The 26,391-nt window shown below is 33.2% G+C and overlaps 2 protein-coding genes and 1 long non-coding RNA gene across 5 annotated transcripts; all 3 read right to left on the bottom strand.

Moving 5' to 3' along the window:
- Window positions 1-5,061: 5,061 nt before the first annotated feature.
- Window positions 5,062-8,402, bottom strand: LOC133695754 (uncharacterized). Of its 2 annotated transcripts, XR_009842527.1 has the most exons (3): window positions 8,024-8,402; window positions 7,478-7,547; window positions 5,062-5,498 (listed from the first exon to the last, which is right to left on the bottom strand). It is a non-coding gene; the product is annotated as an uncharacterized LOC133695754 (long non-coding RNA). The 2 variants fall into 2 exon arrangements; XR_009842526.1 differs by having other exon boundaries at window positions 7,478-8,402.
- Window positions 8,403-9,286: 884 nt separating this feature from the next.
- On the bottom strand, window positions 9,287-14,094 carry LOC133696993 (very-long-chain 3-oxoacyl-CoA reductase-like protein At1g24470). The gene is made up of 3 exons (XM_062119307.1): window positions 13,033-14,094; window positions 11,573-11,642; window positions 9,287-9,587 (listed from the first exon to the last, which is right to left on the bottom strand). The coding sequence occupies exons 1-3, from the start codon at window positions 13,674-13,676 to the stop codon at window positions 9,342-9,344; spliced, it is 960 nt and encodes a 319-aa protein (XP_061975291.1). The 5' UTR covers window positions 13,677-14,094; the 3' UTR covers window positions 9,287-9,341.
- Window positions 14,095-15,302: 1,208 nt separating this feature from the next.
- Window positions 15,303-23,120, bottom strand: LOC133697518 (trans-Golgi network-localized SYP41-interacting protein 1). Of its 2 annotated transcripts, none has more exons than XM_062120133.1 (8): window positions 22,786-23,120; window positions 22,479-22,685; window positions 19,068-22,373; window positions 18,114-18,975; window positions 17,381-18,030; window positions 16,084-16,243; window positions 15,922-16,003; window positions 15,303-15,697 (listed from the first exon to the last, which is right to left on the bottom strand). In XM_062120133.1, exons 1-8 carry the CDS (start codon window positions 22,867-22,869, stop codon window positions 15,595-15,597), a joined length of 5,454 nt encoding a protein of 1,817 aa, XP_061976117.1. In that variant the 5' UTR covers window positions 22,870-23,120; the 3' UTR covers window positions 15,303-15,594. The 2 variants fall into 2 exon arrangements, with proteins under 2 accessions (XP_061976117.1, XP_061976118.1); XM_062120134.1 differs by having other exon boundaries at window positions 18,138-18,975.
- Window positions 23,121-26,391: the final 3,271 nt, after the last annotated feature.

Here is a 26,391-nt window from a genome sequence, read left to right as displayed (position 1 = left end):
GTTCAAAAACCTAATATAGAAGGAGTAACAAGCTTTGAAAAGAAAGAGAGTGAAAGGGAAAGAAGGAAGGAAAATAGAAGGAAAAACATTAGTCTATAGTCAGCAAGCCTAAAGAAGGTATAACAAAGTAAAAACTCAAGGGTGGAGTCCATGTAACTTACCAAATCATGCTTTCTTAATGTTTAATGACATTTTAGAATTGTTTTAGTGTCACATGATGTTAAACTTGGATGTTATTTAATGCATGAAAATGTAGTTTGTCTTTGCTTGATGTTGTTTTGAGTTAGTTGTTAATATTTTCTGGATGTTTGTGAAATGTTTGGATGTTGTTTTTGCTGAGATAGAATGGTTTTTGTAATCTGTCAAAAGTGGCAGTGGTTGTTTGATACCTATTTCTGGGTTGTTAGTTCACGTCCTTGGCTCCTGAGCTTAGTTTTTGTCTCATGGAGTTAGTTTTAGATGTAGATTTAATGCATTGGTTAACTATCAATAGGGCTGCAATTTTGGTTTTAGGAATTTCATGCATGTTTTCATGATTTGTGGATTTTTGTTGTTTGTTTTGATTAAAACATATATGATATGACAATGTGGTTTGTTAAGGTAAAAAAACTGGAAGTTTAAAGCTTTAAATGGGCATTTTTTGATTTGGCAGCAATTTAAGCATTTTTGGGTTTTTGTTGTAAAATGTTATTCATATTCATCCGAAGAACATTGTCTTGAGTACTAGTTTTAGGTTTTGTTTTTATTTGATTTTGGTTTCTACATGTTTGTGTGACTTGTTTAATAAATAATCTAAGATCTTCATGCATCAATAACAAGTTTTTTTTGTAGATTTTTAATCCTAGAATTTTGATTTTGAATTAAAACTTATTTTGACAAAATCGTATTGATTCTTTGATAATTGAAGTGAATAAATACTTGATTCTTGGTCTATGTATGATTGCAAAAAAATTCTTGCCATTGATTACTTGAAAACTTGTCTGGATTAAGACTTACACTGTAAAATATTGACTTGGATTAAAATACTTGTTTTTTTTTATCAAAATCTCAAGAACTTAATGTTGTCATTTATAAACATAAAAAAAAAATGACACCCATCAGAACTATTTCAAAGAAACATAAAAAAATGCTGTCATTTATCTTGAATGGTACTTAATCCAGACTTGATGCATGCTTACATCTTGAAGATTTCTCTATCACATATAATATGTGCACTTATTCCCTGGAGAGAATAGTTCATCTTCCGGACCTTGAGGGAGGAAGGCATCCGTTTGGTGTGATGTCTGTGCACCCATGCACGTAATCAAGTTATGGATTCTGTCGCTCTTAGCTTCAGCTTGCGGGCTTCTGGCTACAGCTTCTCCTGCCAAGAGTTTTGTGGCTGATTCATCCTCGTCAGCTTCTGCTTGTTTTGTTTTGTGTTAGGTTGGGAGTCTTATATGCTTTGGTTCCTCTCATAACTATTGTTGGCTTCTTCACCGTTATTATTTTTTCAGTGTTTTGCTTTCTTGATCTCTCAGGGAGCATGTTCCCTTTGCCAATTTCTGTATATTCCTTGTATTGCTGGTGTTCAACTTGTACTGCAAGCTTGTCTTGTTCTTTTTTTATTTATACAATACTTACATTTGATCAAAAAAAAAATTATGGATTCTGTCACTACTGTAATTAATTAAAATAATGAAGTCCGGCGTATCAATACATTGAATTATTATTATTATTATTATTATTATTAACATGGGTGTCCGGGTCAGTTTGCGTGCACCTCGATTAATCTCACGGGCCTTGAAATTAACGATTATGTAAACCTCCATTGACCTTGAGAGAACTCGAACTCGTAACCATTGAGGAGCAAATCCAAGACTTGACCATTTGAGTTACCCCTCAGATTTACATTTAATTATTTTGATCCATGTAGTTCTTACACTATATTTTCTAGTAAAGTTTGACTTTGATTTTTTTTTTAATTTCAGATTTTGGCTAAGTATTTTAAAAAATCATTTTTTAATGCAACAAGTTAACATAAAAGTTTCTTAAAATCATTTTAAGGAGAAAATATTTAATATAAATTAATACTTTAAAAATACTTATAACTATGGGGAAAAGAAATTAAATGATTGATAGTTTAATAGAGTATTTCACGAAATAACCAGACATCTTCCGCCTTGTAATAAAAAATCATCGGAATACCTTCGACGGAGCCCATACCATACTGCTTCGATCTCTTCAAACTAATAAACCGAGAGAACCTATGCAACTAATGTTTTTTTTTCTAATAATTAAAAGTAATCTATGCAACAATTTTTTTTAAAAAGAGCTTAGGACCATAGCTAGAAGGGGGATTTGAGATCCATAACTAAAAAATACACAATTCATCTTCCTAATTTTTCTAAAAAAATTCAAACTAATTTAAGTATTGAAATTTTTGTTTTGTGGGTAACTCTAATTACAAAAATACAAGCCAAGCCTAATACATTACTAGTAAGGAAAAAGCCCAAGGATTCATTGAACTTTTTGTTGACTTCATCAATTTGCATTTGTAAAATTCCATCAATGCCAATTTGAAAATGTTTAAGAAAAAAATACAAATTCATCAGCCTTTGAAATTTTTAAAAATGCTTATGAAACAGGAAAATTTGTGATTTCCTTGGAAAACTATGATTTTCGGCCTTTTAAACCACTAATTTTTTTTGAAAATGTTCACAAAATAAACAAATTATTCTCTTAATTAGATTATATTTTTCAAGAAATTAAGAGATCATATATATATATATATTTTTAAAAATTTCTCAACTCAGGAACTAAAAACATTTTTTGGAAAAAATCTTAAGAAATAAAAATATATTGAAAATTCCCAACCACTGTTTTTATTTATTATTATTTCTTAATCATTTTAGAATATTTTGATTTTTTTAAAAATAATTTTCTATTTATTAATGGATTAAATTTTGTTAATTATTCCTTCATAGGATCGATCTGAATAAGTTTAATTTTAATGCAATACGAATAATCCACATATTGATGGAAAGATGGATAGGGATAGAAAGACAGAACCAGGGAGAAAAAATGACAATCTTCGTGAATTAACTGATGTAATTAACGCCTTTTTTATGTTTTTTTTCTTCTTTAATGTGTGCATGGTTATTGCATTTACTGCCTATATTTTTTTTATTTTTATAATTAATATAAATATTCAAATCAGCTTGCGTAATTAACTGATTTGTTGAAATAAATAAATTTAAGGTTTAATTTTGCCCCATAAGTTTTGAAGCGATCGAGTCCAATTTCTCTTCTTCAAGTTTCGTTGTTTTAATGTCTCCTTTAAAGTTTTAGCAATCTATTAATTAATATCCTTCTCCAGTTTATGCAAAGGAAGACAATTTTCTTTTTTAATTAAGTCCCTAAACAGTTAAAATTTGATCAAATAGAACCATCTTAAAATAATTTGATAATATCAAATTAAATCTTTTACTTCAATTAAAAAGTCCAAACGATACCATGTATATCGTTTATGATTAAAAATATAAGATACAAATTAAAATTGATATTTATTCTAAGATGTTTAATTAAATTGAAAACAAAGAAAAAACATAACATAATATAAAAATTAGAAGAAATAAAATTAAGAACACCCCAAATGATTAAAACCTCAAAACTTAGAAGAAAAATGGTCAAGCATGAGTTAATTTTTTTTTGTGAAAATTACTTTTTGCATTTTCTCTATAGCAAAATAAAAAAATAAAAATAAGAGAACATCTTTCAATCAATTTATTAATAGTACTCATTTAAGAAGATATTTTAATATAGTGGAAAATAATTTCCACGAAACTACGTGCCAACTGATCATAATTTGTTGTTAATTCATTGCTTAATCATCTCAATTACCATTAATATCACAGCAATTACCTTATCATTGCTAGCTGTCATAATTCATACCACTGTTTTGTTATCAACGTAATCATCACTGATGGCAAAGGTTAAAGCAGATCGATAACTTGCTGATAATTAATGAATTTTAGAAATAAATCTACTAATTTCTGAAAGCATGCATAGCAACATCGTTAAAATCGTGAGCTCACTCTTAAAATCTTATGATTTTATAAGTCAATATGTATATAACATGTAAAATCGAGTTAAAACTTGAAATCGGCCAAACTCGGTTAAAATTAGTCAAATCAGCTTAAAACTTGAAATCGATCAAACTTGGTTAAAATCGGTAAAGACCGATTTTACGAGTTTGACCGATTTTAACCGATTTTGAGTTTTAAACCGTAAAAGTTAAAAACAATTACTATCTTCCTGTCCGAGTCCTCTAACACTCCACTAAATAGTCCCCACTCCCCAGTCTCTCCTTTCCCCGTTGCCCAAATCTCAAATTTTCAATCTTAGGAGACTAACACCAGCATAAGAGGATCTTGAGCATGGGAAAGCCTTATACTGTATTTTAAGTTGGGAAGGCATGATCGGAGGATCAAAACTATGGAAAAACAGAGGTAGATGGTAAGGAATCAAATGAGTAAAATAAGATATAGGAATACTTATATAGAGAAAAATACTATGTTTTAGACTAATCATTTATTAACTATAAGGAGAGACGACAAAGACTCAGAGAGAACTTAAAATACATGTCTTGCTTTGTGAGATATTTGGACATTATTTCTAGAACTTGTTACTAACATAAAAAAAGATGAAAGAAGGTGAGGTGGCATGAGATTAAATTGATGTCATTTTATACGTTTTTGTTCTCGTTATCACAAGTTCATTGTATTGGTCTCTGTTAATTTTTTTTTGAAGTTGGTGATATACCTTAAAATGTTGTATCATCTCACTAGTTGCTTGCAGTGTGTTTCAAAACTTGTCCTCTAGAAAATATTTTGAAACTCTATCAATAAAATATAGTTGTTTAATCTTTTTTTTTGTATTTTTAAGTTATTTAAATCATGTATGAATTTTTATTTGAATTATGTATTTTAAGATGTTTAGATATTTGTATTGTTTATTTCACTTTTATTTTAATTGTGTTATATTATTATTTACTGCTTGACTAAAATTGTTAATATATAATTAGTTAAAATATTGTTCTTGCGATTTTATTATTCGAGTTTATGATCCGAGTTTATATTATATATTTCGTGTCGTGTTAAAAACATATTTTTGACAATCTTGATGCATAATCTTAAATAGAAATAAAAACCTCCAAAACCCCTCGCCCAGTAGCTGTTTCACTGACTGATACGGAGAAAAACAAAAAGAATTCAGGCAATGAGCTTTTCTCTTCGGTGGATACCAACAGAGAGACGCCAAGCATCAAGAACACACTCTGGAAGCAACCAAGCAAAGCACCATTGAAACGAGTGAGCCCAGTAGGGAGCGCACCGAGCTTCATAGCCTATTCGACCAATCGCAGACTTTGCATAATCTTCTGGTGCTGGTATGAACAAGGACGATCTCCCAATCGAAGCTACTTTTGAGGTCATTTTTGTTGCTACATATAGCGGCACCTGAGTAGGAAGCTTTATTATGTTAATTCGATTAGTTTATTAATATTAATGAAAATTTTCTTTTACAAACTTTAAGTGTGTAAAAATAATTGAATGGAATAGAGATGACATCACTACTATTATAAGGAGAGTTTGAGAGAATCACACCACAACTAGGTCAGATTGGAATCAAGATAAAAAAAATTTAATTTTTTTATTTAATTTAATTTTTCATTTACTAACAAATAATTCATTTTCATCATCTAGGTTTTTTGATTTTTGATTCGAGATGCAAAAGAAAGTTAGAACCGACGTGAGTTTGGAAGGATGTGGCATTTTGAAAGGATATCTGGCCATCGTATGTCTTATAGGTTGTTCGGGTGAAATATATTTTCAACACATGACATCCAAACATTTTGTGCGACAATCACACTCTGATGTGAAGAACTAGAACCGACGTGTTCACACGCGAAGTGAATGGTAAGATTCTTTTTTAATTACATCCATTTTTTATTCATTGTTTTTTTATAAATATATTTAACTAACAACAATTCTCTCTTGCATACTACGATTCTTGGACGCGAGCTAAGTCCAATAAAGCTTTTTTTTTTGGAAATGTATGTATGAAGTGATGACCATGAAAAAGGAGCGCAACAGCTCGTGGACAGTCGTGCTCATTACTTTGTGATAAGTTGATTTTCAACCTTTGTTTCTTAAGTTATTATTTTTCTTGAACTTGCTCACCTTTTTTCCAGGATACATATAACATCCGGATGACGGAGAGATACGAGGATGATCCTTCAACCCATTCGGATTTCAATCCGGATTTGTGGTTGGAGGCAGGATCGTCCAATGGACTCAATAGAAATTATGTGTACGATAGCTCTAACACTACGGTCAAGAATTTGCAGAAGACCCCTAGTGTTTCAACCTTTGGGTGCTCGTAATTATTTCTGAGCACTTAAACTCTAGAGTTCAAGGTGATTTTAGACCAACAAGTTCAAGTTTGAACGACCCATTTTATTGTTGATTATGAATGACTCAGTGCTGAAACGACCTAACTCCACTGATTGATAATGGAGATGAGATCATAGATAAGTGGTATATGTGCTCTCCCTTATTGGCCCCACAGTCTCAGCGAAGATCCTCCTCCTCCTCCTCCTCTAGTGCCTCTATTCTAGATTAATTGCATTTGAACTTATAAATGTTTAAATTTGTAATAAATATTTTATTTTTAAAATAATTTAATTTATTTTAATTATTTTCTATTTCTGTTTAATAGATTTTAAAATATATATTTTTAAATTATTACTGACGGGATTACCGGCGGACTAAATCTGTCGGTATATTCTAGAGAGTTGAGAATGAATTACTGCAAATATCACTACCACTGTTTACTCTCGTTTGAATTACAGACGGTTTGTTTGACAATTATATGTCAAATTCACCAAGGGGCATATCGATGGAAAAAAAAACTCACCAATGAAATTACATAAAGTTTGTTGTCGATAATATGTTATATTCACCGATGAATATGCCGATGAAATGAAGTGGGTAAATTAATTTTTTTTGGTGTGCTTTTTTTTACTAGTAAATCCATCGGTAAAATTATTACCAATGGACTAATTGACAGATCACAAACCATCAACGAGAGGTTTTTTAATGAAATATTGTTATTCACAAGCCCATCAATAAAATTTATACAAGCAAACTAAGAGCATAAATAATAACATAAAATTTTATCGATAAATCTAAAGATTCGAGTAGTAATCTCAGATATATAGTATACGATGAAATAAATATAGATGAAAGATAAAAGAAAAATTCAAGTGGAAAAAGGGTGGAAACACAATATGTTATATATTTTTAAAAATCCATGTGCCCTCTTCAGAAACTGTACTGATGTAGTTCTTATCTTTTTTACTTTGATTTACCAGACAAACATGGGTTATGGAGATCGAAGTAGCAATTAGCAAGAACAGAGATGGAAGTTATAATACCTGACACTGCACATGGATTCCATAACGTTTGTACTCCACGTACAGACATCTCGATAACCGGTCAACATATCTGCAAGGGCTCAGCGCAACTCGGTAAAGTAATTAGAGATTACTCCTAATTAAGAAGAGATCATATATATTGCTTCTGTAGCAATTTTAAAAGAGTATATAGAGATATCTGTTAAATTAAAAGGATACGATCGAGAAATCAGCAGTGCCGATTATAGATGATTAAGCTGGAGAATTTTCTGTTTAATTATCCCAAAAAAGAAGAAAGCTATGTATTTTGATTTAACTTTCATTATTAATTAATATCTTTTTCAAAATATTTTCGTATTTAATCACAACATTTATTTTTAAAATAAGTATAATTATCGTTATATATTTTTAAATTAAAACATAAACTAAAGATTACACTCTTACTATAAACATAATTATGTATGAATATCTTATGGGTGTATATCACATTCGATCGTATGTGATATACACTAAAGAACACCACAAAACATGGAATTAAAGAGGAGGCGCCGACTAAAAATTAACCACCTGAAAACTCTTCACGGTGTGCCGGCCATAATTAATAAATCATGATGAGAAATGCGGTTGGTTGGTTCCGGTGTAAAGAAGTCTTCAATTCAGTGACCTAATGTCCTGTAAAATCCTTTATATTTGGCCTCCCTTGAAAAACGATGGAACGAACAGTCAAGATCTATGTAATTAATAAAGTTCAGTCAACTTATTTTTCTGCCCTTCTAAGTGAGAGGGAGTGTGGTGTCAGCGTTTGAGAAATTTTATATTATTGCAGAAATAACTAATAATATTAATAATTCAAAAATAAAATAAAAGGTTGAAAAAATCTAGAGAAATTATATCAGAAGGTTATTTTTCAGAAGAGATATAAATAAAACATGAAAGAAAAAAAAATATAAACTCACCAATAGTCCCCACTCCCCAGTCTCTCCTTTCCCCGTTGCCCAAATCTCAAATTTTCAATCTTAGGAGACTAACACTAGCATTAGAGGATCTTGAGCATGAGAAAGCCTTATACTGTATTTTAAGTTGGGAAGGCATGATCGGAGGATCGAAACTATGGAAAAACAGAGGTAGATGGTAAGGAATCAAATGAGTAAAATAAGATATAGGAATACTTATATAGAGAAAAATACTATGTTTTAGACTAATCATTTATTAACTATAAGGAGAGACGACAAAGACTCAGAGAGAACTTAAAATACATGTCTTGCTTTGTGAGATATTTGGACATTATTTCTAGAACTTGTTACTAACATAAAAAAAGATGAAAGAAGGTGAGGTGGCATGAGATTAAATTGATGTCATTTTATACGTTTTTGTTCTCGTTATCACGAGTTCACTGTATTGGTCTCTGTTAATTTTTTTTTGAAGTTGGTGATATACCTTAAAATGTTGTATCATCTCACTAGTTGCTTGCAGTGTGTTTCAAAACTTGTCCTCTAGAAAATATTTTGAAACTCTATCAATAAAATATAGTTGTTTAATCTTTTTTTTTGTATTTTTAAGTTATTTAAATCATGTATAAATTTTTATTTGAATTATGTATTTTAAGATGTTTAGATATTTGTATTGTTTATTTCACTTTTATTTTAATTGTGTTATATTATTATTTACTGCTTGACTAAAATTGTTAATATATAATTAGTTAAAATATTGTTCTTGTGATTTTATTATTCGAGTTTATGATCCGAATTTATATTATATATTTCGTGTGTGTTAAAAACATTTTTTTGACAATCTTGATGCATAATCTTAAATAGAAATAAAAACCTCCAAAACCCCTCGCCCAGTAGCTGTTTCACTGACTGATACGGAGAAAAATAAAAAGAATTCAGGCAATGAGCTTTTCTCTTCGGTGGATACCAACAGAGAGACGCCAAGCATCAAGAACACACTCTGGAAGCAACCAAGCAAAGCACCATTGAAACGAGTGAGCCCAGTAGGGAGCGCACCGAGCTTCATAGCCTATTCGACCAATCGCAGACTTTGCATAATCTTCTGGTGCTGGTATGAACAAGGACGATCTCCCAATCGAAGCTACTTTTGAGGTCATTTTTGTTGCTACATATAGCGGCACCTGAGTAGGAAGCTTTATTATGTTAATTCGATTAGTTTATTAATATTAATGAAAATTTTCTTTTACAAACTTTAAGTGTGTAAAAATAATTGAATGGAATAGAGATGACATCACTACTATTATAAGGAGAGTTTGAGAGAATCACACCACAATTAGGTCAGATTGGAATCAAGATAAAAAAAATTTAATTTTTTTATTTAATTTAATTTTTCATTTACTAACAAATAATTCATTTTCATCATATAGGTTTTTTGATTTTTGATTCGAGATGCAAAAGAAAGTTAGAACCGACGTGAGTTTGGAAGGATGTGGCATTTTGAAAGGATATTTGGCCATCGTATGTCTTATAGGTTGTTCGGGTGAAATATATTTTCAACACATGACATCCAAACATTTTGTGCGACAATCACACTCTGATGTGAAGAACTAGAACCGACGTGTTCACACGCGAAGTGAATGGTAAGATTCTTTTTTAATTACATTCATTTTTTATTCATTGTTTTTTTATAAATATATTTAACTAACAACAATTCTCTCTTGCATACTATGATTCTTGGACGCGAGCCAAGTCCAATAAAGCATTTTTTTTTTGAAATGTATGTATGAAGTGATGACCATGAAAAAGGAGCGCAACAGCTCGTGGACAGCCGTGCTCATTACTTTGTGCTAAGTTGATTTTCAACCTTTGTTTCTTAAGTTATTATTTTTCTTGAACTTGCTCACCTTTTTTCCAGGATACATATAACATCCGGATGACGGAGAGATACGAGGATGATCCTTCAACCCATTCGGATTTCAATCCGGATTTGTGGTTGGAGGCAGGATCGTCCAGTGGACTCAATAGAAATTATGTGTACGATAGCTCTAACACTACGGTCAAGAATTTGCAGAAGACCCCTAGTGTTTCAACCTTTGGGTGCTCGTAATTATTTCTGAGCACTTAAACTCTAGAGTTCAAGGTGATTTTAGACCAACAAGTTCAAGTTTGAACGACCCATCTTATTGTTGATTATGAATGACTCAGTGCTGAAACGACCTAACTCCACTGATTGATAATGGAGATGAGATCATAGATAAGTGGTATATGTGCTCTCCCTTATTGGCCCCACGGTCTCAGCGAAGATCCTCCTCCTCCTCCTCCTCTAGTGCCTCTATTCTAGATTAATTGCATTTGAACTTATAAATGTTTAAATTTGTAATAAATATTTTATTTTTAAATTAAATTAATTTATTTTAATTATTTTCTATTTTTGTTTAATAGATTTTAAAATATATATTTTTAAATTATTACTGATGGGATTACCGGCGGACTAAGTCCATCGGTATATTCTAGAGAGTTGAGAATGAATTACTGCACATATCACTACCACTGTTTACTCTCGATGGAATTACATACGGTTTGTTTGACAATTATATGTCAAATTCACCAAGGGGCATATCGATGGAAAAAAAACTCACCAATGAAATTACATAAAGTTTGTTGTCGATAATATGTTATATTCACCGATGAATATGCCGATGAAATGAAGCGGGTAAATTAATTTTTTTTTTTGTGTTATTTTTACTAGTAAATCCATCGGTAAAATTATTACCAATGGACTAACTGACAGATCACAAATCATCAACAAGAGTGTTTTTAATGAAATATTGTTATTCACAAGCCCATCAATAAAATTTATACAAGCAAACTAAGAGCATAAATAGTAACACAAAATTTTATCCATAAATCTAAAGATTCTGGTAGTAATCTCAGATACATATATAGTATACGATGAAATAAATAAATATAGATGAAAGATAAAAGAAAAATTTAAGTGGAAAAAGGGTGGAAACACAATATGTTATACATTTTTAAAAATCCATGTGCCCTCTTCAGAAACTGTACTGATGTAGTTCTTATCTTTTTTACTTTGATTTACCAGACAAACATGGGTTATGGAGATCGAAGTAGCAATTAGCAAGAACAGAGATGGAAGTTATAATACCTGACACTGCACATGGATTCCATAACGTTTGTACTCCACGTACAGACATCTCGATAACCGGTCAACATATCTGCAAGGGCTCAGCGCAACTCGGTAAAGTAATTAGAGATTACTCCTAATTAAGAAGAGATCATATATATTGCTTCTGTAGCAATTTTAAAAGAGTATATAGAGATATCTGTTAAATTAAAAGGATACGATCGAGAAATCAGCAGTGCCGATTATAGATGATTAAGCTGGAGAATTTTCTGTTTAATTATCCCAAAAAAGAAGAAAGCTATGTATTTTGATTTAACTTTCATTATTAATTAATATCTTTTTCAAAATATTTTCGTATTTAATCACAACATTTATTTTTAAAATAAGTATAATTATCGTTATATATTTTTAAATTAAAACATAAACTAAAGATTACACTCTTACTATAAACATAATTATGTATGAATATCTTATGGGTGTATATCACATTCGATCGTATGTGATATACACTAAAGAACACCACAAAACATGGAATTAAAGAGGAGGCGCCGACTAAAAATTAACCACCTGAAAACTCTTCACGGTGTGCCGGCCATAATTAATAAATCATGATGAGAAATGCGGTTGGTTGGTTCCGGTGTAAAGAAGTCTTCAATTCAGTGACCTAATGTCCTGTAAAATCCTTTATATTTGGCCTCCCTTGAAAAACGATGGAACGAACAGTCAAGATCTATGTAATTAATAAAGTTCAGTCAACTTATTTTTCTGCCCTTCTAAGTGAGAGGGAGTGTGGTGTCAGCGTTTGAGAAATTTTATATTATTGCTGAAATAACTAATAATATTAATAATTCAAAAATAAAATAAAAGGTTGAAAAAATCTAGAGAAATTATATCAGAAGGTTATTTTTCAGAAGAGATATAAATAAAACATGAAAGAAAAAAAAATATAAACTCACCAAGAATGATAATAATATTTTCAATTAGGCTAAAAATATATATATTTAATTTTCTTCTCCTCCTTTTGTATCTGTATGATCTCTCATATAGAGTACTAAGCATTGATGATTAATTTTCAAGTACTCTAAAATTTCTCGAGAAAATCATATTCAAACCTACAAATATATATATATATATATATATATATATATATATATATATATATATTTTAATTCTCTAACACTTCTATGTTATATAAATAATCATCCTTTAGTACTCTAAAATATCTCTCATCCCATCTTTTGCTGTTTAATTAACTAATTATGATCAAATTTAAATAATTGATATTATTAGGAGTACGTACCAATATAAATAATAACTATTAATTACAATCTAATATTTTTTTATTTTTTTTTGCCCTTGATGCTTATCAAAATTTAAAGATGGAAGAAAAAAATCAATATAAACACCAAAATTTAGAGTTAGAAATTGAAAATCAGTAGTTGAGAAACAAAGAGGATGGTTCATGGTTATGCAATGCGTACGCTTTGGTAGCAGCATAGATTGTGAAGAGGGGATGTGAAGGCATGACACTAGAAGCTCCAGAGCCAATATTAACAATGGCACCTCTTTTCCTCTGAATCATCCCTGGTAAAACTGCTCTAGTAACTCTACTAGTGCCCTCCAAATTCACTCTAACAATGTCCATCCAAACTTTCTCATCCACCTCGTGGAAAAACCTGGCTGCGGGGTACGTGATTCCCACGTTATTTATCAACAAACCAACATTTAGTCCCTCTACGGCCTTTTCTATAACTCCTTGGACAGTACGAGTGGAAACTTTGCTTGAAAAATCAAACACCACTGTCTTAATCTTGGTGCCTGGATGTTCTGCTAGGATTTCACTCGAGACTGTTTTGAGCTTGTTGGGGTTTCTACTCACTAATATAAGGTTTAGACCCTTTTGAGCTAGTTGATGAGCAAAGGCTTTCCCTATACCGTCTGTAGCTCCAGTGATGACAGCCCAGGAGCCATAGTCTTTGAGATCCTTTTTTGGTCTGAGAAACGTTGCATACACCCAGTTGAGAAGAAGGGTTGAGGTTTTGAGGAAGGAGATGAATCCAAGGGATGAGAAAAGAAGAAGCCACATGGGCTGGGTTAAGAGGTGGTTGATGCATGCTGAGAGCATTCTTCTTCTTCTCTTTTTCTTGGTGCTTTTGATGAGAAAGAATATGATCTATTTTGCTTGAGTTCAAAGACATGCAAGGACTTTCGGCTGGTCCCTGGTAATGGCAATGATATATATATGATGATCAGCTAGCAATATTGACGTTTACGCCTCAGCTGTCAATTTGGCCATGATTCGTGTGGGTGGATGTGGTTGTCACATTATAGCTGTGAGGTCACTCGTACCTCTCTCTCTTATGCATGCCAGTGCAAACGGCTAGCTGCAATGAACAAACTAGCTAGTTGCCGGAAAGGAAGAGTACCCGGCATGCAAGAGGTTCAGTTTTCTGGTTTAAAAATTAATCCGGCGCTAGCTAACTGTTTGATTAACCCTTCAAACCGAGCTTCATGGCACTTGACACAGAATAAGGTTTGGTCCACAGCAAAGAACGGGTCATTGTCGAGTGGCTCAGGTCTGGCTCAAATGGTCTGCTATGCAAAGGAATTGGGTGTGCTTTTAAATAATGTCTGGTCCACAGCTGCCACTGCCACTGCCAGTTGAATAAAAACTTAATGATATTTTTCTTATATTTGCTCCAAGGGCAATGTTAATATGAATAAATGGAAGATCTTAATCGGGTTTTACACAATTATATAAGTTAATTAAATTAATTAACTCCCAAAATTGAGCTAACAGTTTCATCGAAATTTTTTTTTACCAGTATTTACATTAATAATCTGTTTGTGATTATTTTACAGATAGGATTACGGATGAAAAATATCCGTCAGAAAAATACTCGTCAGTAATTTCTTGTTAATAAAAATACCGATAACTTTACAGACAGACCATGTGCGCCAAAAAAAATTACTTATTTCATTTCTCCGTAATTCTCCCGATAATATTTAACATATCACCAATAGAAGAACCATATATAATTCTTTTAGTGAGTTAACAGTTACAGTATTTATTTTCTAATTTTCTGAAATATACTGACATACTGATTTTGTTGGTGGGTTAACAATAGCACTATTATTTACTGTAATTCTTTTCCAACTCTCTAAAATATACCAACCGAATAAATCTCTAGATAACCCCATCAATAATAATTTTAAAATATTTTTGAAACCATTTCTGAAGAGTCAGATTGAAATCGGTGATTGAGGTGTAGATGGACGAAATTGAAGGACACTTGTATGCATTCATCTACATTAATTTATTGATAGTATCTTAGCGAAGCAAGTGAGTCAAGAGGGAGAGCATCAACTAGGTCACATGTTAACGGGGCAAGTTGGGAAGAAATTTATTTTGTTCATGGGGTTCTCTTGACATAACTACTTTGCAATTTCTAGACGAGGTACGTACGTAGTCAATTAGGTTGGATCTATTTATAATTTACATGACAAACGGTGACATCTAATGTTCAGTACAGTCATGAATATCCATTGAATAAAAAAAACATGTATTTTCTAGTACTAGTTGAGGGTGCTATGCAAGCTCCGATATCCATTGTTAGAAGACATTGAGTAAAACTAATTGGGTTGTGGTGAATATATTGTTTATTTGTAAGTTTAAAAATTCTTGATAGTCTCTAAGAGAGGTCTTCCTGAACTATATATAAAAAAAAAAAGGGCACGCAGACACGGGAGAGAAACCAAGGTGAGCCACTAGTCGCCACCAATTTTCACATTCCTGTTATCACTCACAAAGCTATATCTCAATTTTTCCTACAAAAGGGTATAAACAAACGTGGATTATTTTCCACAAGCAGATTGGATTCTCTGCACCCTAAAATATGATGGCAGAGGATCAATGATGGTAAAGAATTTCAATGTGAACAACAATAACGAAAGGAATGGGGTAAATATCTATGATACAAGTTGCATACGCTGACGCTTAAGGCTGTAACTGTGGTCCAGAAAGGAGATGGTCACAGACTTTGTTACAAAATGGTTCCCAAAAGCCATATATGCAAGAAAAGCCAATAGGCAATAAGGCCTAGCCTCGCCCTGGGACGGCTCATTAGTACTCGGCCGCCAGATACCCTGCATAGGTAGAAAGCAGCTTAGTTTCAAGTTGGTTCACTGAATTGAATCCCACTGACAATAAAAAACAGGTGAAGACCGATTAATACATATCCTCATACCCACCAACTTATAAATTGATCACATTGAAAGTGCAATACGAAGAGTTAGAAACAGCAATTTGAGCTTTCCTTATTTTTTCCCTTACTCCCTAATTATTCATTTATGCGGTTTTAGCACTTTACCATATGCTGTCCATTCGATCTGCAGCTGACTTTCCTTGTTTCGGAATGAGACCTGATGTGTTAAGAGACTTGAAAACATGACCTGTCATAAAAAATGATACAAGATAAAGTTTTCAATCCAAGAAACTTCTATCCAGGAGAAGGAAGCCGTAGAATGCAAACCTTTGTCCTCATCAGTTTCCTCGTGGTTGATCAGACTACCAGATTCCAGATCAACATTGAGTGCAAGATGGTCGGTTGATCCTTTTCGCATAGTTCGCACATGAGCAGCTGAGGCAGTAGATGAGGCAACAGGAGATATTCCATTCTTTCCAACTGGTCCCTGAAAAAACATCAGGAAGATAAAGGCTTAATAGAGGCAGCTTCTGAAAAAAGTTGACAAAGCATTATGAATCTCCCAAAGCAGAATTAAGAAACAGAAAGGCTAGTCTTATTTAATAGGATCAGCAAGTAACTTGTGGTGTAACATGATTACTCTTCCTACTGAATTACTTTTAATAGGATCAGCAAGTAACTTGTGGTGTAACATGATTACTCTTCCTACTGAATTACTTTATATGCACTTAATATTGGCCTAGAAAGAGAAACTAAATTCGCACAAGAAAATTAGATTGTGTACACACATGAAATTGCTATGCATTGCAATTGCAGTAGTGGTATCGTGCATTTGAAATGGATTTTTTCAGCCAAACTGTCAGCAAATCTAAGAAATTCCTGTGGTGCCCACAAGGGACAGCACGTTAAGAAATTGAAATGCACAACAAACAGGCATGTTACACTTGTCAGAAGAATCTGTTAAAAGCTCCATAATAAGTGGAAAAAAAAATTGCTATATAGAACGAGTCGGCAGGAAAACAAACCATCCATGCCAGCATATCACTTTAAGAACACATATTTGGAAAGATGCGATGATAAATTGCACTTTGATCATATGGGACATCACTAAATTATTGATATATGGGGTAACAAAATCTCTACAACTAAAACAAGATGCTAAATTCTTGCTAGTGTCAGGAACAGTAACAGGAACTTCCAAAGGACCACAAAATTGAACACAAGGAAAAAGAGGGGAAAACCACTGCATGTGGGAGAACAGAAGCAGGCATGCATATCAAGGTCTCCATTTATTTTGGGACTTCTCTAACATGATATTATCTTCCAGGGAAAGCAAAGGCATCCCAAATGTTTCACTGCCACTCAGTGGACATAGAGTTGTAAAAGCAGAAGGAATGTTCATGGTGTAGTAGTGCACCCCATGTTCATCTCCTATGCTTTGACTAAAACAAGAATGTAGAAGTCTACACCTGTTGGTAATTTATCTGGAGTCCACAGTTAAGAGGCCCATAAAATTAAATTTGTCTTATTAGGTAACAAAACATCTATCAAGACTTCAGCGGCTAAGTGATAGTGGCGTATCAAGAAAGTCTGTCATGGAAAACATGACATAAAGAGTATTTACCGCATCTTCGATTTCAGATATTTCTGAGACAGCAGGTGGAGGTGCCTCAAAGATGCTCCTTTCCTGAACAATCTCTGGCTTAGCAGTTCTACTTTGAAGTGAATCTTCAAGCACTTTAATCTTAGATGACAATTCATCTATAATTTTCTGGCTCCCAAGTAACTTTATATCGAGTTCCTCAGCATGGGAATTTGAATTATCAACTTCCAGGAGCAGGGCCATGACCTGTTTTTCCAATGCTGGCAGCAATCCCTGCTCACCGGAGGATTTTTGTTCCCCAACAAATCCATGATCTCCAAATATATCAATAAGCTTCTCTAAACCAAAGAATAGCTCAGACATTTCATTCTTCATCTTTTCATAGTCTTGCCTATTTCTAAATTGGGTTTCAGTTTCCTCTTTCAGATTCTCAATTTCAAGAATCCTTGTTGACAGCATTGATTGTAGCTCTTCTTTGTCATGAGATAATGTATTTAATTGATTATGCAACTCACTTATGCTATCAACAATGTAAAACAATTTCTTTACATCAACTGAACTATGAGGTTCCAAACCTCCTACTTCTGAACCTTCAAAAGGAATTTCAATCCTACTTATCTTCTCAAAAAGGGTTTTCCATTGCGATGCTGACATGAGAGGTTCTTCGGCCTCTGGAACAACAAGCATTCACAAATAAGTTAGTAGAGAGCAAAACAACTAATTAGATTTTAAAAAAATTACCAGAAATATTCACCTTGATCTTTCACCAACAGATTACCTTGTAAAGCTGACAGTTCAGCTTCCTGTTCCTTCAACTTTTCCTCCATAACTTGATAGTCTTTTATTTTGAGTCTCAACTCTTTGCATGAATTTTGTAATGCTTCGACATCAGTCTCAAACTCCAAAACCCTATTTTTGAGTATAACACATTTTTCTGTGGCTTTTTCTGAAGTTGCTGTGCTTTCTACCAATTTGTTCTGCAAGTCTTCTATTGTTGCAGCTGCCACATTACTTGAACTCTCAAACAGTTTAGCCAGATTTTGCGCTCTTGTTGCAGCTAATGACAACTTCTCTGCTATCATAGCATATTCTCTTTCATCAAGCCTTTGCTGATGCTCTGTGTCCTCTGCACCAGCTTCACTTGCTTCTTGAATGGGATTACTGTTCAACTTTTCAAGCTCAGGAATAGAGCTTAGTTCCAGTAGCTTGTTCGTAACTTCAAACTGCAGTTCTCTAGTGGCATTAGTACAAGCAGATAGCAAAATTTTAAGATCTTGTTCTAATGTGGCTATGGTTTTCTCATGTTCCTCTTTAAGCAGTTCCAAATTCTTCATTTTTTCTTTCAAAGACCCCATGTTTTCAAAAACAGAACTTACAGCATCCCTGCTTATCCTTAATTTTCTCAATAGTGCTTCAATAAATTCATTTGTGAAAATTGAGAAACCTTCAAAATTTTCTGCAAGATTTTTGTTTCTCAACTGAAACTCTTCAACAGTCTCCTTAAAATACAAGGGAATGTTATCAACATCCACTGCATTCACCTGACCGTTAACAATTCCACTGTTCACCCTATTGCCAAGGTCATATGGAAAAGGTTTTGTCACACACGAATCTTCCTGGAAAAGAATTCAATTTAAAAGCATTGATCAGAAATAGGCCAAAATCCTTCAGCAAAACCAAAAAAATAGGAAAAAATGAAAATTATTACCTCCATCACATAGTAACTTTTCAGTGCTTCCAGATCTGTGTCAACGAAGTGTACTGTTATGTCATTGAGAATGAGATCAATATTTTTCAAGCTCTCAAACTGCTTCTCAAAATGTTGTCTGACCATGGACAATAAACTCTCATTTTTCATAATAATTTGAAGATCACCAAGGAGATGCATGAGCTCCACAGACCTGCTTTCTAAGCTGCCGCTGGTTCCAGCTAATTCATCCATGCATGTGTTCAACTTAGAGTTAAGCATAGAAATCTTCTGCTGGGAAATCTTCTTTTCATCTTCTAGCACAGCAATATCATTTGACGCCTTCGACAATGCATCCTCCAGTGATTTTATAGTTGACAAGGCAGATGTCAGTTTGCCAGTCTGGGAATCAGCTTCTTCTGTTAACTTCTTTAGCTCGCTCTCCAAATTGGATCTGTCATCCTGAAAACGATTGTTTTGTTCAGTCAGCGAAGAAACATTGGTCTCTGCCTGAGACAGTGCATCTTCAAGAGCCTTTACAGTTCTAAATGTCTCAGTAAGTTTGCTAGTTTGAATGGTGATATCTTCTCTTAGTTTCTCTAGTTCAGCCTCGGTAGAAGCTCTGCTCAGCTGGACCTCTTCTCTCTCTTTGGTGATCATAGAAATATTATTTTCTGCTAGTGACAATGAATCTTCCAGTGATTTTATAGTAGCACAAGCCTCAGTAAACTTGCTAGTTTGACTAGTTGTTTCATCTATTGCCTTTTGTAGGTCCAGTTCAACAGTTCTTTTTGCAACTTCCATTTCCCCTTTCTCTTCAGATAGTTGAGAGATTTGGTTCTCTGCAGCTGATAATGCATCTTCGAGTGATTTCATTGCTCGTTGGGCATCTGCTAACTCACTAGCCAGAAAATTAGTTTCTTCCTTAACTTTTTCCAAATCTTGCTCCATGTGGATCTTAGCCTGCTGGCATTCATTCAAGTACCCTGCAAGCCAGTTCACCTTTTGTACAGGCTCTTCAAAATCAGATGCAACAGGAAGAACAATACCATCAATGGATTCGATAACTCTCTGTAACATGTTATTGCTCTCCAATAAGAATTGCTCAAGTTGATTACGTTGATCTTTGGCAGCAACAAGATCAGCCTCCAACTTTGGGATTTGCTCTAAATCAGCAGACAATCTATTTATCTCATCCCTGCAGTCAGTAACCATAGATTCTTGCTTCTGTAACTCGAGTTTGAAATTCTCAACTTCTGATTTCTTCTCTTCCACGACAAGTTTCAGGTTTTCTCTATCTTGAACCAATCCCTTGCCTTTCTTAACTGCCAAGGACAACTTCTCCCTCAGTAAAGCAGATTTCTCCTCCGTACGCTCAAGATCTTTCTGCAGGGTGTCTTTTTCCTCCTTCAATGCAGAAAGTCCTAGAGATGCCACTTTTAGCTCACCGGACAGATTAATCACCTCTGATCTCACCAGCATGTCTTCTTCAAGAAGTTTCTCACAAAGCATCAACTCCTGATCCCTGACATACAAGAGACTCTGCATACTTTCGAACACTTCAGCAACAGCAGAAGTGTCAGAAGAAAAATTGTTTTCTTCTTTTATCTTCCCAAAGCATCTATCGATAAGCATGGGCAGATCAGAATAAGTCTGATTGGGTTCAAGACTGTCTGTTGTTATTCCAGAACGCTCTAACAACATCTGCACCATCTGATGCTTTTCGGATGAGGCTTGACGGACCTCTTCAAAGTTGCGTTCTAAGACATCCAACTCCATTTTAATATATTCCTTTTCTTGTAACTCTGCTGAAAGCAAAGCACTTAACTGGTCAATCTCATTTTGTGCAGATGTCTTTGTTCTAGCAAGTTCTTCCCGCAACTCATTTATTTCACCTTTTGATTGGTTAACTGATTCCTTGAGCCAACCTATTCGAGTTTTCAAGTCAGAGGATGAAGCAGTTTCAGGTAGGTCAATTAAAGATAAGGCATCTTTCAATTTGTGGAATTCCAGCAAATTATCCTTAAGTGCATTTCTCTCCTCGACAAGCCATTTCAACTTTTCAACAGTATCCACTGACTGAAGTTCCACAGGCACACTTATCTGAGAAAAACTTTCTTCAAGATAGTCAATAATTTTATTCCTTTGTGAAAGAGTTTCCTCGAGTGACGAAGTCAAATTCACATGCCATCTCAACTTCTCAATAAGATCTGTTTCCTCCTTGGGAACATTATTGTGCGACAGAATTTCTTCAAAGTTCTCAAAAATTGCATTCTTTTCCGAAAGCATTCCCTGCAGTGATGTAACCTCATTTGCTAACCATTTCAATTTCTCTACAACATCCATGGTTTGAAGTCCCTCATGTACATCAATCTGAGAAAAAACTACTTCCAAGCTTTCAGAAACTGCATTTCTTTGTGCAAGCGTTTCCTGCAATGATGCCACCAAGTTCTCACATTTGACCAACTCGCCCTTGCATAGCTCTGCGGTCTCAATGGCATTTGATTTCTCTTGCAATTCAGCCAGACATTTGTCAAGCTCACTTGTTTTCTCAGCCAGAGCATGCTTTAGTGAATCCCGTTGCTGAACCAATGCCTTCCCCTTGGTCACGGCCATGCTAAGCTTATCCTTTGTATTTGCAAACCTGTTCTTTTCCTGCTCAAGTTCAACCTTCATTCTTCCAAGTTCTACATTTGCTGCCTCTGCCGTCATTTTTTCCTTCTCAGCCTGTTCAACCAATTTCCTACTTTCATCCTCTAAATGGCCTAGTTTTTCCACCATCTCTACTTCCTTTCTCTTGAGCTCCACCAACTCACCACGGGCAGCAGCAAAAACCAATGCAGGCCCAAACGACTCCTGCCCCTCAAAATTAAACCCTCCCTCAGTTAAACACGCCCTAAGCTGATCGATTTCATAAAGCATCCAGCTATAATGCTCAACTAACAAAGAGCCACTTCTCTCAACATGAGCTAGTTTCCCCATAACTGAATAATCCAACAACTCTCCAGGATTAACCACCACGCCAAGTGAAGCCAACAGCCTGTCTGCAACAACCTCAACACCCTCTTCCGCCTGAGCCTTCACTGTAAGATCCTCGATCTGTTGATTCAGCTCTCTTATCACCACCTCAGTCCGTAAGCGCTCATCCAATGCAACCTTGACAAACTGAGAGCACTCACTTAACATCTCACGCAATAAGGAAGTATCATTACCGGCCACCATTCCCTCCTGATTTCCATAATCAGCAGACAAAGACTGTTTATCCGCCAAACCCTTAAGCTCATGGCATAGAATAGAAACTTCCCTCGCGATGCTTTCCCTTTCTTCCTGATCAAAAAATTAAAAAAAGAAAACCCAAAATATCATTTACAAATCAATAACGTCAAAAGGGATTGAAAAAATAAAAAAGAAGAAAAAGAAGAAAAAAAGGACCTTTAATTCAGTAGAGAGGGTCTGTTTTTCTTGAAGAGTCTTGTCAAGGATAGCTTTTAATTCATCAATAGAAGGAGAAGAAGCACCATGTTCTTGTAGTTGAGTAGCATCATCGACAATTTCTTGAAACTGATTCTCTTCAATATCATCAGTTGCATCTTCGAACATGTCTTCTTTGCTTTCAACATGCCGCATCTCTCCTCCCTCCTGCACGCATTTCCTCTCTCCCTCAAATAATAATAATAATAATATGCAAAATTCAATCCATAAAAAAAAAAGTGAAACTTGAGAGATAATCAGTGATTACCTGGTTGGTATGAGCAGCATCAACTCCATTTGATTCTTCATCTTCTGCTGCTGTCACTCCATTTTGCTCCTTTGATTCTGACATTTTCTAATTAAATTATAACCTAATTGCTATCAGATCTGCTAATTAAATTAAATTATTCAAGGTTGGAAAGAAGGGTACCCTAAGGGAATTCGAGACTTTGATTTGGGGATTTGAACAGACGGGGAAATAAAGGAATCGCAGTTGGATTTGAGTTGTGGAGGAATTAACGGTGATTTGTCCGTTGATTGTTAAGTGCGGAGCAGAGAAATATTTCCCACCCAAACCTAGAATTTGGCGTTACTTGCTTTCATAGATCTGCGTGCCTCTTGGTTTTTTTTTAACAATCGCGAACGTGGTGGAAAAAACCAAAACGGCTTGGTTGTGGCGCGTTTTCGTGAAGTTGACTGCGACGGTGTCGTTCCTATGTCTCCCGTTGGCATTGCTGAGCTTTCAGTTTGGGTAAAAGTTATTTTAGCTAGCTAGTAGCTATGATGATATCCATGTTTTAAAAAAAATAAAAGGTCATAAGTATTTTATTTTTTATTATTAAAATAATATATGAGATGAATATTCGAGTGTATATTATTTTATGTTGTTGATTGCTTTCAAATTATATTGATAAATTTTTGAATTCTTTAACTTTTATTATAGTAGTAATTAGAAATAAAATGCATATACTAAAAAATAAAAAATAAAAATTTAAAAATCCTAAGAGGTGTATTTTAATTGGTCAGACTCTGAATTACTCCCCAGAGATCACTAGTTCAAGTGTCACAAACCTCAGAGTCACTGGAGGCGTACATGATTGTTAACATTATTTTCTCCACTTATTATTGTTGTTTCAATAAAAATTATTCTCGTATCATAACAATCTTATCTTTTTCTATCTTTTCCTTTTTATTTTTTTACCTTTGCTTTCTTTTCCTCTGAAGCTTAAGATTTTTCAAAAAAATTCCATCAGTTTCATTTTCATTTTATGGTCTTTGTAATCTACTAGGATCGATCTAACATGCAAAATTGTGTTGCCCTTGTCTTTTTAGCCTACTTCTTTGTCGCCTTTTTACATGTCGATCTCTCCATATTATCATTATCACCAAGAACATATCTTCTTACAAGTGAATTGAACTTTGTGTAATAGAAAAATAAGCTATGAGAGTTGCATTTCTAATATTTGTTTTTTTTATTTTTTCTTTCAATTCTCAATTATTGATTTAGGTTGGCTCTTCAATTTATCTCAGCAATGTTGAAATGAAAATGATTGGTCTTGAATTTTTTTATATGCAATCTTCACTTCATTTACCTAATATTAAAGTCACATTGAAATGCATTACTTAAAAAAATGATAAATTAAAGTAATTTAAATATATGAGTTTTATATATTGAATATCTTATCTTCATAGGTGAGATCACTTTGATTTTATTTTTTATTTGAGTATAGGGCAAAAAAAACTTATTCATCGCTAATTAAATGGTTGACCAACGAGAACTTGATATATACTCTGAGACAAACTTCTTATTTTTGTTGAAGTTGACATGAATTATTTTCTAATATACCTTATTTTATTTATTTATTTTCACATATCAGATCCGTGTTAGTACTAATTCATGCCTCTATAAATCTTTTTCATCTCTAAAGTTGCTTAATTGCTTTATCTTTTTAGTCGTAGATGGATTTTCACATGGATCTTGAGATGGCACAACAAATTGATTGGAGTATTTGGCAGGTAGATCATAAACTTTTTTTTTATGAAAATTATGTATTCAAATTCAGACCTTTCATACATGATGAAAGTGAAATAGCCATAACCTTGAGATTCCTTGAAACTTTTTTAAGTAATTGTGATTGCGAAAGAAATTAAAGTCAAGGAAATATAAATGATAATGTGTAGAGAATAAAGTTGAAAGATATTGATGCAAGTGTAAATTTTCAATAAAAAAAATACTTCATTTTATAGAAGGATTTGGATTAGATATAAATTATATTGTTTATCTTAAATGGTAAAAGTTTTATCTTTTTATCTATTAGATTCAAATGACATTTTTAAATGTAACAAATCTTTAATTTACTGATCTCTACAAGTTACAAACAAATAACTCCTAGAGTGCATTTGTTTTTTAGGTAACTTTTGTGGTTGTAGTTTTCAAAAAATATGGCTAGGTGTGGTTAATTGAATTTAAATGCATGTTTGGTAAAAATTGTGGTTGAGGTTTATATGCAGCAAAAATCATGTATAAAATATTTGGTAGTTGTGGTTGCTTTTCAAAGTGTTTTTTATTTGGAAATACATCAAAATAATTTTTTATATTTTTTAAAAATTATTTTTGATATCAGTGCATTAAAATGATCTGAAAACATAAAAAAATATTAATTTGAAGTAAAAAAATTAAATTTTTCAAAAGCGCTTTTGAAATGCAAAAACAAACAAAGTTCTACGAAACTCAATTACAAAAGCATGTAAAAACTGCTTCTCAAAAACTGCGTTTCAAACTCAATTTTTGAGTAGGCTCCACAGTAAAAAACACAGTTTAGTGTGTTACCAAACACCTTACTGTGTTTTTTGCACCGCAAATGCAAAAGCTTCAAGTAAACAAACACAACCTAGATCATGTGTCTAAAACTTTTATTGATTGGGTTGTCTTTATATGCTCTTTAAAATTAGTCAATACATATCAAGGTCTTAAACTTCTAACACCGATGTAATTCAAAAGTTGTTCCAAATCATACAACCAAATGGAAATTTTAACATCATTGGGGAGAAGGCATATAAAAATAGTGCTTAGAATTCAACTAGATTTCAATATGTTATGCATCTAAAGGAACTCCTAACAAATTAAATTAAAATAATAAATAAAAGATAAGGATATATAATAGCTTGAGACCTCATTGGGTAGTCTAACAATAATTTCTTTCCTTATATGAAACAAAAAAGAATTATCAGGAAAATGAAAAACAACAAATTATTAACAAGGAAAAGGGAATGATGTTCAAGGAGTTCCAATACAATACTTTCCAAAAGAATTCCTTGAATTAATATCAGTAGAATGAAACATAAATGAAAATAAAAATTGATTCAATACAAAGCAATGTGTTTGTAACATACTCATCTCCTTCTCCAGGTGGTGTCAATACCAATGAAAAGAAACAATTAACTAAAGATGAAAAGTAGAATATATGTTATAGCTAACTAGTTAGAGATACATTAATAAGAAAAAAGTCTAAAACTTTTCTCAAACCTAACCCATGAACAATCCCAATTAGAAACAACCATCAAAAAACAAAATGAATATAATGAAACCAAGTTATATCTAAAATAAAGTTGTATAATGTTGTAACACAAAATTATCACCAATGGAGTTAAACATTTAATTATATTGACGATTGACATTCATTTCCATAATATCCAAACTAAATTTATTATTCGTTGAAACATGAATTCTACAAAGTTAATTGTCTTTGTCTAACTTCTTCAAACAAAAAAGACAAGACCATTATTCTTTCTTAAATGCACAAATCATATACCTTAGACCTTTATGTTAATGCCAAAATTGCATTTTTAATCATTCACTTGTGGATTTCATGTA

Source organism: Populus nigra, chromosome 6 (genome assembly GCF_951802175.1).
Source record: "Populus nigra chromosome 6, ddPopNigr1.1, whole genome shotgun sequence".
Taxonomy (NCBI): domain Eukaryota; kingdom Viridiplantae; phylum Streptophyta; class Magnoliopsida; order Malpighiales; family Salicaceae; genus Populus; species Populus nigra.
This window is presented reverse-complemented; position numbering and strand designations above follow the sequence as displayed.